The following is a 14,145-nucleotide window of genomic DNA, read 5'->3' as shown; positions in this document are numbered from 1 at the left end:
CCGGAACAGGAAGTAACCTGTTCCGGGGCACAGAGCAGAGAAGAAGCATGGAACAACGGAGGGCAGGCGTGCGCGGCACCCCCCCCCCCCCCCCCCCGGCAGCGTGCACCCGGGGCGGACCGCCCCCACCTAGGAACGCCACTGTATCAAACACCTAGGTGCATTGCTAGGAGTTATTTGTGTTTATATATACATGTATGTGTATATATAAAATTGCTTTGTAATGTAACTCAAAAAACTGAGATTATCCTTCCAAGATGAACTGATAGCTTACAGTGCAAGCATATAAATGTCCACCTTATAAAATACTAGTAAAAAAGGCCCATTTCTGTAGGCAAAGAAAGAGACCTTAGGCAGGCAATTCCCCCCCCCCCCCCCCCCCCCCCCCGTACTACGGCCCCCTTGAACCTCCCCCTTCCGCAAACCTGTCGTCCCCCCCCCCCCCATGCCGGCGAAAACTGCCCCCCCCCCCCCTCCACTGCCGTTGTTGTGCTACCTGTTCTTACAGCCGAAGTGTTGTTCTTTCCTTCCCGTTGGTTCTTCAATCATCTTGGGAAGTTCCTCGGTGTGCGTCAGACGCATGGAGTTAAACTTTCTGAGAAGATGATTGAGGAACCCACCCGAAGGGCAGAACAACACTTCGGCTGTCAGCACAGGTAGTGCACAACAGCGGTGGGGGGGGGGGTGCGGTTTTCGGCGTTCCGGTGGGGGGGATCGACAGGTTCGCGGAAGGGGGTGGGTTTCGAGGGGGCCGTAGCGCGGGGGGTGACAGCTGATTCCGAGGCAGTAGGAGGAGTAGGGAAACACGCGCAGCCACTCCTCTCCTTGCCTTGGAATCAGCTGTTTTGACGTCAGTGACGTCCGTGCGTATCTGCCTCGCAGACCACCTGCAGCCAGGGAGCCACAGTCCCAAGCATAGAACGTTGGAGGTGCGAATTATTATATAGGATCATTTACTGAAATAAAAAATGAAATACTTTCTTTGAAAAGGCTCCATGAGAGTTTGGAATTCCCCAGTTTAACTCTGCAAATAAGGTAAAACTTACCTTATGGTTGAATATGCCTGTAGGGATTTTGATTTCTTGCAGTTGCTTCTCTCCTGCTTTTCTGCCTTTTGGCTGTCAGTATTGTAACCAAACAGCTGAGAGATTTTCCAGGAAATAGAGTACTCTGAATGGCCAGTAGATCCTGTTTCCACACAATCAGATACAAATACCCAAAAAAGGTAGGAAGCACTGAATGAAAAAAGAGAGGCGAACAGCACATACAGTTTTCAGACGCCACCTCTCGCTTTTCTTTCTTGCAGTGATGTTTACTTGTCATCACGGGATAGACAGATCCTGGACTGGCACTTCGCAAATTTGGAATTTGCTAACGCAACCCCGTTATCAACTCTTTCACTGAAGCACTGGGACCAGGCAAGTCTTAACTGAACGAAACACCCTTCAGTCTTCATTTAAAAATACTAAAGCAAGACGTGATGACATTTGATACATTTTTAAGCAGGCTTTGGGAAGATAGTGTATGAGGGCCAGTATGAAATAGAGGTGGAATTACTAGAGTCAAGAGACTTCGTTCTAGGTTGGTCAAGGCTAAATTTATTCAGAATCAACAGATAAGTTCATAGTTCAAGTAATGATTCTTGTGGATTGTTCCCAGACTTGATGTAAGAATTCTCCATAGGGCAGCTGAAAAATGAACCGGACATACTGTCTGAGGACAAAGAGGGTTATAAGCCTGGTTGGAAGGGCTTCTAAACTCTAGAACTTTCACAAGATTTAGGTCTCACTAGGTGAGAAAGCACTTAGAAATCAACCATTTGGTAAGGTTCTGTTCCCTTCTGACCTTTTTGTAATTGTGTCTAACTGCCATACCATTGGCTTCCATTTTTGTTTATCTCCAGAGTTTCTCTTCCCATACTACTTTTAGCTGTAGAAGAATTATGTCATACACAGTGCAAGTTGTTTACCCATCCATTTGGTACCTGGTTATCTGATAATCTTGGGTTTTGAGAGAACTAGCTATTTACTTAAAGTTATTGAGACAAGAGAACATTGTAATAATGTCTTAGTCCACTCGTTTCCCCTTTGGTGCTTTTCCTATCATCCAAAAGAAATTCTGAGAATCGATGGTTTGATACCGGTGGCTGTAATGCCACCTAGAGGGAGGAGCTGCTGCTAACCAGAAATAGAAGCAGGTCATGTGATCAATGGGTTTGTCTTGGAATACTGTCATCAGAGAGCAGCAATTGGCTAGGTTAGTACCCTTTCATTGCTGCTGGTAGGATCACAATAACTGATGCCTAGGACATTTGAAAGATGGGCAAGAACTTGCATTCAGTCTGAAAAGCTGCCTTAAGTGAACAGCCTTTGCTCAGCAGGGGTACCTGTATACTTACAGGTGGAGGTGGCGTGACGCAGTGGTTTAGCGTTCATACTGGAAGGTTTGTGAATCCAGGTTGTGATAATCGCTCTTCCCATTGATTTTGTGTTGACATTGAAAAGGCCATGCTGTACCTCTATGACAATGTACAAGAGTTCTCAAGACCACATTGAGCTCTCCGCACCAGATGAATGCAAGAGGATAACTAATTTATGTAGAGATGTAGCTGAAAGGTGGTATATCAAGACAGTAGACTAAACTCTGACATTTGTCCTTTTATTTACTTTTTAGGATGATGACTTTGAGTTCACTGGCAGTCATCTAACAGTGCGAAATGGATACTCCTGTGTACCTGTAGCTTTGGCAGAGGGCTTGGACATTAAATTGAATACAGCTGTACGGCAGGTGCGATACACGACCTCAGGTAAATGGCAGTAATGCACTTTCTGGTGTCACGCTGAGACCTGAAATACGGCGGCAGGTGAAGAAGACCACAGGATCCATTTAATCTCGTTTTTCTGTCATCATCAGAGGTTCCACACTCTACTTGATATCCTTTATCTTCACTTCCATCCCTTCAGCTAAGAATATGTGGTTGTGCTGGTCCAAGGCTTTCTTGAATTCTCACATGATCTTTGTTATGCTGCCTCCATTGGGAAGCTCTTCCATGCATCCATTGCCCTTTCTATAAAGAAATATTCCCTTAGGTTACTCCTTTTTCAAACCTTAGACTAAGACTCTTTATTCTAGAACAAAAGTTTTCAATGTAAACCTAGTAATTTATAATGGTGCTAAAGACCGAGGACTGAAGTAAAACACTCATTCTGTAATTTCCTTTCCACATAAAAGTATTGGATGGAAGCTCTAGGACTTGATCCTAATATCTCTGGGCTCCTCTGAAGCTAATTCCTCCTCCTTGCTCTCAGTGCCGCTTCTTATCCGTGACGCCATCAGTTGCAGAAACAACTCTGTATAAGGACTTGTGAACTTGAGCTGTCCTTTCTTCTTCTGATTATGTTTATGTGAACGTCGCAATGTAATTATTTTGTGGTATTAATGTTGGTGAGGTGTTGGTATTGAAAGAGAAGTTCTTAAGCTTTAATCATGTTGCATCATCTGTGTAATGGTTTTCTGGTCTCCCTGAATGTGGCTGGCTTTCTGTTTTCCCACAGGTTGCGAGGTGATTGCTGTGAACACACGCTCCACCAGCCAGACCTTTATTTATAAATGTGATGCTGTACTGTGCACCTTGCCTCTCGGAGTTCTCAAGCAGCAGCCTCCGGCTGTTCAGTTTGTGCCGCCTCTCCCGGAGTGGAAAACCTCTGCTGTCCAGAGAATGGGATTTGGCAATCTGAACAAGGTATCTTTCATTCCTTCCTGTGTCTTGCAACTAGGCTAGAACGCTGAAACAACCCACCTTGCAGGTTTGAGGCTCCTTTTGTTCCCCCATTCCACACCTTAGGTATTGCACTTTAATTTGCTCACACCTTTTTTCAGATGTAGCTCAAAGTGAGTTGCATCGAGGTACATTAGATATTTCCCTGTCCCTGAGGCAATGGAGGGTTGCCTAGAAGTTGCTGAATGATGCAAGTTTTGTGCTTCAAACTGCTTCCTCCTCCCCCAAACTACTTCCTCCTCCCCCAAACTACTTCAAGCGATCAGGTTTGATGCAGTACAATTCCAGTACATCAGGCCCCTTCCATAACTTTATGGAGGCAGTGGTACAATCTTTTTTTACGGAGTTGGAGGTTCTTAGTTTTATAATCTTAAAATCCTTTAAGTCCATATGTCTTTAGCTGTCTTAGGTAATCCCAGCTGGACTTTTCCTGTAACTAGTTGGAATGAAGACCAAAAGACCCTAGAATCCAACTGTTTTTCTGTTGCCTAACTGCAATTCTGAGCAAAGAAAGAGAATTCTCGCTGCACATCATTTTGTTCTTGAAACTGCCTGTGGTGGGGGTGAATGGGGCCAGGAGTGGTGAATTTAGTGAGTTGTACTTAAGGATGTTAAATATCACTGCAAGGACCATACCACGCTGTTCTTATATCCTCCACTCAGGGAAGGCTATGAATACAACCCTCCCTTCCCCAGCCAATCCAAACTATAGGTGTCGAGTTCTTGATTAAAATCCAGTGGTGCGTGCCGTTAAGGTGGATTGGGACTCTTGGCTGCACAGAGCTGCCTAGTTTCTTTTTTGTCCTCCTCTTGCACCTTCCCAGCAGTCCTCTCTTTTCCCTCTTGTGGCCTAATGGTTACAGATGCAGGCTGAGAAACGGGGGAAGTCTGGTTCAAATCCCGCTGTGGCTCCTTGAGATCTTGGGCAAGTCAGTTAAACTTCCATTGCCTCAGGTACAAACTTAGATTATAAGCTCTCCAGGCACAGGAAACTACATGTAACTCACCTTAAGCTACTACTGAAAAAGGTGTGATCAAAATCCCAAATCCCTTCCCCTCCTTTTCTTTTCCTCACCTGTATTCTGTTTTTCTGCAGATGATAAGTGGGGGGGGGGGGGGGGGTCCAAGAACTTTGAGTCTTTTTCTGTCTTTGGTCTTTTGCCACACAATTTCGGCTAAGCTTCTGAGGATCCATTCCTACTGCACAGGATTCCTTTATGCATATCCCACGCATGTTTGAATTCCGTTACCGTTTTCATCTCCACCACCTCCCGCGGGAGGGCATTCCAAGCATCCACCACCCTCTCCGTGAAAAAATACTTCCTGACATCTTTTTTGAGTCTGCCCCCCTTCAGTCTCATTTCATGTCCTCTCGTTCTACCGCCTTCCCATCTCTGGAAAATATTTTTTTGCGGATTAATACCTTTCAAGTATTTATGATACAGACGTTCAAATACTTGAAAGGTATTAATCCGCAAAAAAATCTTTTCCGGAGATGGGAAGGCGGTAGAACAAGAGGACATGAAATGAGATTGAAGGGGGGCAGACTCAAAAAAGATGTCAGGAAGTATTTTTTCACGGAGAGGGTGGTGGATGCTTGGAATGCCCTCCCGCGGGAGGTGGTGGAGATGAAAACGGTAACGAAATTCAAACATGCGTGGAATATGCATAAAGGAATCCTGTGCAGTAGGAATGGATCCTCAGAAGCTTAGCCGAAATTGGGTGGCGGAGCAGGTGGGGGAAGAGAGGTTGGTGGTTGGGAGGCGAGGATAGTGGAGGGCAGTCTTATACGATCCGTGCCAGAGCCGGTGATGGGAGGCGGGACTGGTGGTTGGGAGGTGGGAAATACTGCTGGGCAGACTTGTACGGTCTGTGCCCTGAAAAAGGCAGGTACAAATCAAGGTAAGGTATACACATATGAGTTTATCTTGTTGGGCAGACTGGATGGACCATGCAGGTCTTTTTCTGCCGTCATCTACTATGTTACTATGTCTTGCAATGAGAAGATAATCTGCCCATTTTAGTACAAACCTTCGTAGCTATTCAGTTCCTAGGAGGGAGGTGTAACTTTCTAGTATAATGTTGTGTGGGAGGTTTCCCTATGACATGTAGGGGTTTTTCCCTCCTTCCTGCCTAAATTGGCTAGCTAAAGCACGCTGGGCCTGTCAGTCGTGATAAGTCGCCTGAGGTTAGCGCTTCCTCATCAGACATATATTGCCATCAGTGTTTCCAGGACCCTGTATCACAATGACATTTCTGCTTTGGTAGGCCAGGCAAATTCTGTTTCTAAAATATTTCCCTCCCTCCCCCGCCACCTTTTCTAGCATTTTCTGTCCCCTTCCATTCCTGTCATATAAACATTGAAGTCTGAAGGAGTATCGCATTTTTTTTCACTGGAAAGTAAGAGTTATAACAATCCACTTGATGGATGTCTTTTTGCCTGCAGAACTTGGTCGATGCATTACAAAGCTTTTGAGTTAAAGTTTTGGGTTGAAAATGATCTCCATGCCATGTTTGTATATGTTTAGGGGTATGGTGAATGAGTTGTCTCCTGTGTCTCATTTTTAGGTGGTGCTGTGCTTTGATCGTGTATTTTGGGATCCTAGTGTGAATTTGTTTGGTCATGTGGGCAGCACCACCGCCAGCAGGGGAGAACTATTTCTCTTCTGGAATCTCTACAAAGGTACAGTACATGGGATCCTTGAAACCCGAATGCTGCCATTTGGCATCTTACTGTGGCTTTGAATACAGTTCAGTTCTGCTTTCTTTTCTTCTAAGTGTAATTAGTCATTTATCACCTCTTGTGTTAAGATCTTCATTTTATCTTGCACATGATAAACCCATAAACTGCAGTACACAATGGCACATGTTAGTGGTACAATGAACTGCCACGCCAAATCAGACCAAAGTCCCCTCTAGACCAGTATCCTGGCTCCAAAAATGTCAAAACAGTAGGTGATTAGAGGACATGTGTAGGAAATGGGACTGTTTTATGTCAGGCATCTGTCTTACCCTCCAAGTTCGTAGCAGACATGGTTTTAGGATGATGGTCCTCAACCCAGTCTGAGGGACACACGCAGCCAGTCCGATTTTCAGGATACCCGAAATAAATATGCATGAGATAAATAGGCATGTACTACCTCCATTGTATGCAAATCTATTTCATGCAAGGATGCTAGGGAAAAAACGCAATTTGATGTGTCTACATACAAATGCTAGAAGACTAAAAAAATAAGATGGGAGAGTTGGAGTATATGGCACTAAATGAAGAGATAGATATAATAGGCATCTCAGAAAACTGGTGGAAGGAGGACAGTCAATGGCACACTGTGTTGTCAGGGTACAAATTATATCAGAATGATAGAGGATCAAATTGGAGAGGAGTTGTGCTATATGTTAAAGAGGGAATTGTTAAACGTAATAAATATTCTACATGAAACAAGATAGCAGCATGGAATCTATATGTAAAGGGAAAGAGTATAGTGGTAGGGCTGTACTACCATCCACCAGGGCAGAATGAACAGAATCTATATGTAAATTCTATATGTAAAGGGAAAGAGTATAGTGGTAGGGCTGTACTACCATCCACCAGGGCAGAATGAACAGACAGTTACATGTTTACAGAAATTAGGAAAGCTGGCAATTTGGGCAACATTATAATAGTGAGTGATTTCAATTACCCCAATATTGACTGGATAAATGCTACATCAGGGAGCACTAGGGAGGTGAAATTCCCTCCTAGATGTAATAAATGACTGCTTCTTGGAGCAACCGGTCCAAGAACCTACAAGAAGGGGAGCTATTTTAGATATAGTCCTTACTGGTAGAATAGTTTTGGGTGTGCAGCTGTGTTCCAGTATGGAAGTGCCAATGTATAAAACCATACAGAAAGATAACTAGCCCAGCCAAGAAAATGAAAGGACCCAGAAAGAAGGGGGAGTCCTGGGAACGAGAACCTGGAATGTCACCCATCTCATTCACTTTTTACAGCACCGCTTGGTCATAGATCTGCTGGGAGACAAGATAGTTTCACAGCTTTGAGTTTGTTTTGAATTCACTTATTGCTTGTTATTTTAAATTTTGTGATCGTACCTTAAGAGCGTTCTCTGTTCTTTCAACAGCACCGATTCTTTTGGCCTTGGTGGCAGGGGAAGCTGCAGGGATTATGGAGAACATCAGTGATGATGTCATCGTTGGGCGTTGCCTTGCAATCCTTAAAGGAATATTTGGCAGTAGCGCTGTTCCTCAGGTATTCCTTACCCCTCCATCTTCTCCTTGTGACTGGGCAAGTTACTTAACCCTCCATTGCCCCAGGTACAACACTTAAGATTGTGAGCCCATTAGGGACAGAGAAATTACCTACGTATGATAAATGTAAACCACTGAGCTTGTACCACAGAAATGCGGTATATTAAATCAGTACCCTTACCCCTTCTCATTACGCTGCTTTAAGTGGTGTAGCGAGGGCGGCTGCCACCCGGGGCGGTTCACCGCTGCGCACCCCCCCCCCCCCCCCCCGAGTGCATTCTTGCCTGCACGCTGCTTGGGGGGGGGGGGGGGGGTCGGTTCCCTGCTCCCTCTGCCCCGGAACAGAAGTAACCTGTTCCGGGGCAGAGGGAGCAGGGAACCAGCGGCGGACTGCCCCCACCGCCCCGCCCTTGCTACGCCACTGAGTGGGAGCCTCTGTTGCTAGGTAGACTAGTTATGCCAGTAAAAGTGGTGAGGATAAAAGTAGTAGAAGAATTCATTAAGGCCATAGGATAAACACATAAATCCCTGCTTGCAAGAAAACCAGAGATTAACTGGGGGCTTATGGCAATGCACCAGAAAAATATTGGGCAGAATAAATGGGCCTGTCATATACTGTTTTCCACACACTTCCTTGTAATTTAGCCATGGTTCATTTCAGGCTGTGGGATTCCCACTGCATTTCTCTCTGCTGGTATGAGGTCTGTCTTGCTGTTGGGGACTGTAGGGTGCACAGCTCTCTGGTAAGGGTTAGTTAGCACCTTTGCCCTTCCCCCTGTGGACTTGCAGTTCTATCTACTGGCCAGTAGATGGCAGCCCATGTAGAAGAATCTCTTCATTTATGCAGTTGTGAATCCATTCCAGTTTGGCAGAAGATTCTCCTTTCTGCCTAGGAAGCTTCATAAGGATGAAAGGACAAACCTAATAGGAGAAGGAAGGCTGACAGGGAATTGAAAGAGAGACATAGTGATAGAGGAAGAAGCAAGGATGAAGGGCTAACATATGTTTCGGGTGGAGAGTTTGGGTTTTGCTTTCTTAACTAGGTTATCTATAAGACGCTGGACTTCCAGCCTTATAGTCTCAGATTCTTCTGCATTTATCTAACATAGTTTTCCTTATCATCCATACCAGACTACTCCAAAACAAGAGAGTTACGTCTGTCATCCAGCGGACAGACATAACCCACTTGCTCTGGACTGGTATGGTAGGACTAAAGGAAAGAAAAATAATAAGGTAAAACAAAATTTTTCCATGTGGCCTTCTTGCATCTGTCTACACATTGATGCACAGCTGTTAGTGTCAGATAGCCAGGCTTAATGAGTTTTGTTTTCTGTCTGTCCTTTGTCTTCACCAGCATGATTTAACATCGTCCCGAATGCTCCATGATATCCTAGATTTTAAAGCTGCTGTACTAAAATCATTTACAGTTTGTCTGGACACCATAAAGTGCTCAGAGATCTTGACTAGTAATTCATTTGTCCAAGCAGAAGGGTTCATTGTCGTCTTCTACTACCTACTACTTATCATTTCTATAGCGCTACTAGGCGCTTTAACATGAAGAGACAGTCCCTTCTGAATTGACTCCCTCCAATTCTTATGCCAGTCATGTGGCATCATTGGACTGAGCCTCCTTGCCTGAGATGGTGCAGTGCCCTCTACCATGCAAGCCTATAACATATATAACAAAGCAATTTGAGGTGTATTTTGGTATGAGAGTGTCTTGCAAGAGGTGCATGCTGCTCCTTGTGCACGTTTTCATTAGAGTATCCTGTCTGTCCTCAGCCAAAGGAAACGGTGGTGTCTCGCTGGCGGGCTGACCCTTGGGCCCGTGGATCCTATTCTTACGTAGCTGCTGGTTCTTCAGGAAATGACTATGATCTGATGGCGCAACCAATTACTCCAGGACCTGCCATTCCAGGAGCCCCACAGGTGAGCATTTGTAAATTACACAGCTCTGTGTCTTTCTGCAAGGTGAACTTTCAGCTTTCCAGTTATGAATGTAAAAAAAAACATGTGCCTTTTATTTTAGCTCTGCACAATGCAAAATCCAATCTCTATTTGGAGTGAGGTGGTGGTCAGCACTGCTGGCTGTAATGTTCCTGAGGAATGGGGATTTGGTAGAGTAATGCCCAACAATGCTGGCTATAAGTTTCCTGGAGTGTGAGAATTTAGGGAGTGTAATACCCAGTCCTACCAACTGTAATGCTCTTGGGGTGAGAGATTTGGGAGAGTAATGCCCAGCGCTGTACTGTTTTGGGAGAGTAATGCTCAACACTGCCGACTCTATTGTTCCTGGAGTGTGGGGATTTGGGGAGAGTAACGGCCAGCCTTCCTACTGTAGCATTCTTGGGGTGTGGGGATGTTGGGGAGAGTAACGCCCAACCCTGCCAACTGTAGCGTTCTCACGGTGTGGAGATTTGAGAGAGTAATGACCAGCCCTGCTGACTGCAGCATTCCCAGGGTGTAGGGATTTTGGGAAGAGTAATGCCCAGCCCTGCCGACTGTAGCATTCCTGGAATGTGGGAATTTTGTGGAGAGCAATGCCCAGTCCTGCCAACTGTAGCGTTCACGCAGTGTGGAGATTTGACAGAGTAATGCCCAGCCTTGCTGACTATAGCATTCCCGGGGTGTGAGGATTTGGGGAAAGTAATTCATGGCATTTGCCTCCCCTCATTTCTGTCTCAAAGAGAAGCACACATTCCCTCTCCCTGCACTAATGACTCCTTCCATATCATCAAGCTGATCAATCCATAGACTGGTGGGTTGTGTCCATCTACCAGCAGGTGGAGATAGAGAGCAAACTTTTGCCTCCTTATATGTGGTCATGTGCTGCCGGAAACTCCCCAGTATGTTCTCTATCTCAGCAGGTGGTGGTCACACACAGCAGCAGCTCTGGCTAGGCCTCCAAGCCTAATTTTTAGGTTTTGTTGAGTGCCTGGGGTTGAGGGCTCTTCTTGAGCAAGTGCAAACCTGGTGGCGCCAGGTCCCTCCTTTTCTCCCCCCTCCCGCTGGCTCCGTTTAAAAAAAAAAAAAAAAAAATTTTGAACGTCCTTAAAGGCGTTTATTTCGACGTTTATTTAAACGTTTATTGCAGCTACTCACTGGGACACCAGGTCGTTATAGCTCGGAGCGGAAAGCAGGTAATTTTTACCTTTTTATAGCGGGCAGGGGGTTCCCCGATTGATCTCCACGTGGCCTATGGCGTCGGAGGGCGAGGGCGCAAAGAGTCGCTCCCCGGATCGCTTGGGCGCTTCTAGAGGGGATGCGGGGGGTCTGATTCGCCCTTGTTGGGTGACAGTTTCGTGACCGATGAGTGTCCCGGTCCTTCCTCAGGTGTGGCGGTTTTTCCCGCCATAAACGCCCATCCCCCGCTGCTCGCCTCCGCCATCTTGGCCGGCCACGCGGCTCGGACGGCTTCTTCTTGGGCCGCCCTTGAGGTAGGAGACATTAATGCCATGAACGCCCTTAATTTGGGCGACGGCACAAAAGCGGCTAAAGTTAAGCGCCTTTCTTCCCGCGCGGCTCCTTCGCAGAGTGTCGCGCCGGACGCCATCTTGGATGCGCAGCATGTATCTCCCCCGCTCTTGCGAGCGCCGGTTGAGGGTGCGTCTAGGGCTGTAGCCCAGGCTGCGGAAGTGCACAGTCTGGGGGGTTTCTCCCCCGAGTTTGTTTTGCTGCTGCATCAGGCCTTCCTTATGCAAAACGCTGCCCCTGCTCCCTCGTCTGGTAAAGAGGTTGAGGCCCCCGGAGGTAAACGCCCTCGGGTTGATTCCCAGGCCTTGGAGGACTTTGTCTCCTCCGATGTAGATGAGGGCAGCGTATCTGAGTTCTCCCAACGGTCCTTTGCGGATTCCTTGGAGGAGACGGATCCCCGCTCGGATGGAGCGGATGACCCCTCTGCAGCGCAGCTCTTTAGCTCAGAGGATTTGCCCAACCTGTTAGTGCAGGCCATGGGCATTTTGAAGATTTCCTCTCCGGAGGACGTCTCTCCCTCAGCCCCTGTTGGCTCTGCCATTATGCTGGGGACGAAGCGCCCGCCTAGAACCTTCCACGTGCATGACGCCATGCACAACTTAATTTCAGCTCAATGGGATGTCCCGGAAGCGAGCCTTAAAGTGGCTAGGGCTATGTCCCGCCTCTATCCTTTGCCTGAAAGTGAACGTGAGGCCTATCTGTGGCCTACAGTGGATTCTTTAATCACTGCGGTGACTAAGAAAACGGCATTGCCGGTGGAAGGTGGCTCGGCCCTAAAGGACGCCCAAGACAGAAGATTGGAGGCGGCCTTAAGGTCGTCCTTTGAGGCGGCTGCTTTAAGTTTGCAGGCCTCAGTTTGCGGCTCCTATGTGGCCAGGGCGTGCCTGACTATGGTGCAGCGGGCTTCCCCCTTGGATCATTCCTTGAGGGCTGATTGGCCGGCCCTGGAATCGGGCTTAGCCTATTTGGCAGACTTGCTGTATGATGTCTTGAGGGCCTCAGCTAAGGGCATGGCTCAGACAATCTCTGCGCAGCGGTGGCTTTGGCTGAAGCATTGGTCTTCTGACCACGCCTCTAAATCCCGCCTGGCTAGATTGCCTTTTAAAGGCAAGCTGCTCTTTGGGGTCGAGCTGGACAAAATCGTGACCGATCTCGGCACGTCTAAGGGCAAGAAGTTACCAGAGGTCAGGGCTCGGGCTAGTACTCGCCCCGGTACCTCCAGAGGACGGTTTCAGGAAGCCCGTCGGTACCGCCCGGGCAGGTCGGGCTCTTCTGCCCCCTCTTCCTTCAAGAGGAACTTCTCCCCCAAGCAGCATTCCTTTCGCAGAGACCGCCGTCCCGGAGGTGCTCCCTCCGGTCCTCCCCCAGGGTCTCGTACCCAATGACGGGGCCTTGGTCCACGCCCCAGTGCAGATTGGAGGACGGCTGTCCTCGTTTCTGGGCGAGTGGACCACAATAACTTCAGACGCTTGGCTGCTGGAAGTCATCAGAGACGGCTACAAGCTAGAGTTCTGCCGACCCTTAAGAGACGGGTTTGTACTCTCTCCCTGCAAGTCTCCGGTCAAAGCTGTGGCAGTGCAGCAGACCTTGGACAACCTGATCCGCCTGGGTGCGGTCGTTCCGGTGCCAGAAAATCAGCTTGGCAAGGGGCGTTACTCCATTTACTTTGTGGTACCAAAGAAAGGAGGTTCTGTACGGCCTATCCTCGACCTCAAAGGGGTCAATCGGGCCTTGAAAGTTCGGCACTTTCGCATGGAGACTCTCCGCTCTGTTATAGCGGCGGTGAAGGCAGGGGAGTACCTGGCATCCTTGGACATCAAGGAAGCGTACTTGCATATTCCCATCTGGCCTCCTCATCAAGGCTTTCTGCGTTTTGCAGTCCTGGGCCGACACTTCCAGTTCAGAGCCCTCCCGTTCGGGTTGGCTACTGCTCCGCGGACCTTCTCCAAAGTAATGGTGGTCATCGCGGCCTTCCTGAGGAAGGAAGGAGTACAAGTCCATCCTTATCTGGACGACTGGTTGATCCGAGCCCCCTCTTATGCAGAGTGCGGCAAAGCTGTGAACCGGGTGGTTGCTCTTTTGAGCTCCCTGGGGTGGATCATCAACTGGGAGAAAAGCCAGCTGCGCCCAACTCAGTCCCTGGAGTATCTGGGAGTTCGATTCGACACCCAAGTGGGCAGAGTTTTCCTGCCAGACAATCGGATTGTCAAGCTTCAGGCTCAGGTGGACCAGTTCCTAGTAGCCTCTCCTCTTCGGGCTTGGGACTATGTGCAGCTGTTGGGCTCTATGACGGCCACGATGGAAGTAGTGCCCTGGGCCAGGGCTCATATGAGACCACTACAACACTCTCTGCTGCAGCGCTGGACTCCGATGTCGGAGGATTATGCTGTGCGCCTTCCCTTGGACCCAGCAGTGCGCAAGGCGCTGAGCTGGTGGACGCAGACAGACAAGTTGTCTGCGGGAATGCCTCTGGTGACCCCGGAGTGGATTGTCGTCACGACGGACGCCTCTTTGTCGGGCTGGGGAGCCCACTGCTTGGGAAGGACAGCGCAGGGGCTCTGGTCTCCTGCAGAGGCAAGTGGTCTATCAACCTCCTGGAACTCAGAGCCATTCGGTTGGCGCTTTGGGAGTTCATCCCGGTACTG

General features: G+C 48.0%; 1 protein-coding gene across 3 annotated transcripts in view; it reads left to right on the top strand.

Annotated features, from left to right (window-relative positions):
* The window catches only part of KDM1A (lysine demethylase 1A), a 59,637-nt gene that overhangs the window by 42,282 nt on the left and 3,210 nt on the right, over positions 1-14,145 (top strand). For all 3 annotated transcript variants that reach the window (XM_030219851.1, XM_030219850.1, XM_030219849.1), the window contains exons 13-18: positions 1,307-1,418; positions 2,674-2,806; positions 3,555-3,742; positions 6,347-6,461; positions 7,900-8,027; positions 9,809-9,955. In XM_030219851.1, coding sequence (XP_030075711.1) covers positions 1,307-1,418; positions 2,674-2,806; positions 3,555-3,742; positions 6,347-6,461; positions 7,900-8,027; positions 9,809-9,955 — 823 coding nt within the window. The remainder of the gene's footprint in view (positions 1-1,306; positions 1,419-2,673; positions 2,807-3,554; positions 3,743-6,346; positions 6,462-7,899; positions 8,028-9,808; positions 9,956-14,145) is intronic.

The sequence above is a fragment of the Microcaecilia unicolor genome, chromosome 11, assembly GCF_901765095.1.
Source record: "Microcaecilia unicolor chromosome 11, aMicUni1.1, whole genome shotgun sequence".
In the NCBI taxonomy this organism is placed as follows: Eukaryota; Metazoa; Chordata; class Amphibia; order Gymnophiona; family Siphonopidae; genus Microcaecilia; species Microcaecilia unicolor.
Note: the sequence above shows the minus strand (reverse complement) of the source record. Positions and strands in the feature narration are given on the sequence as shown.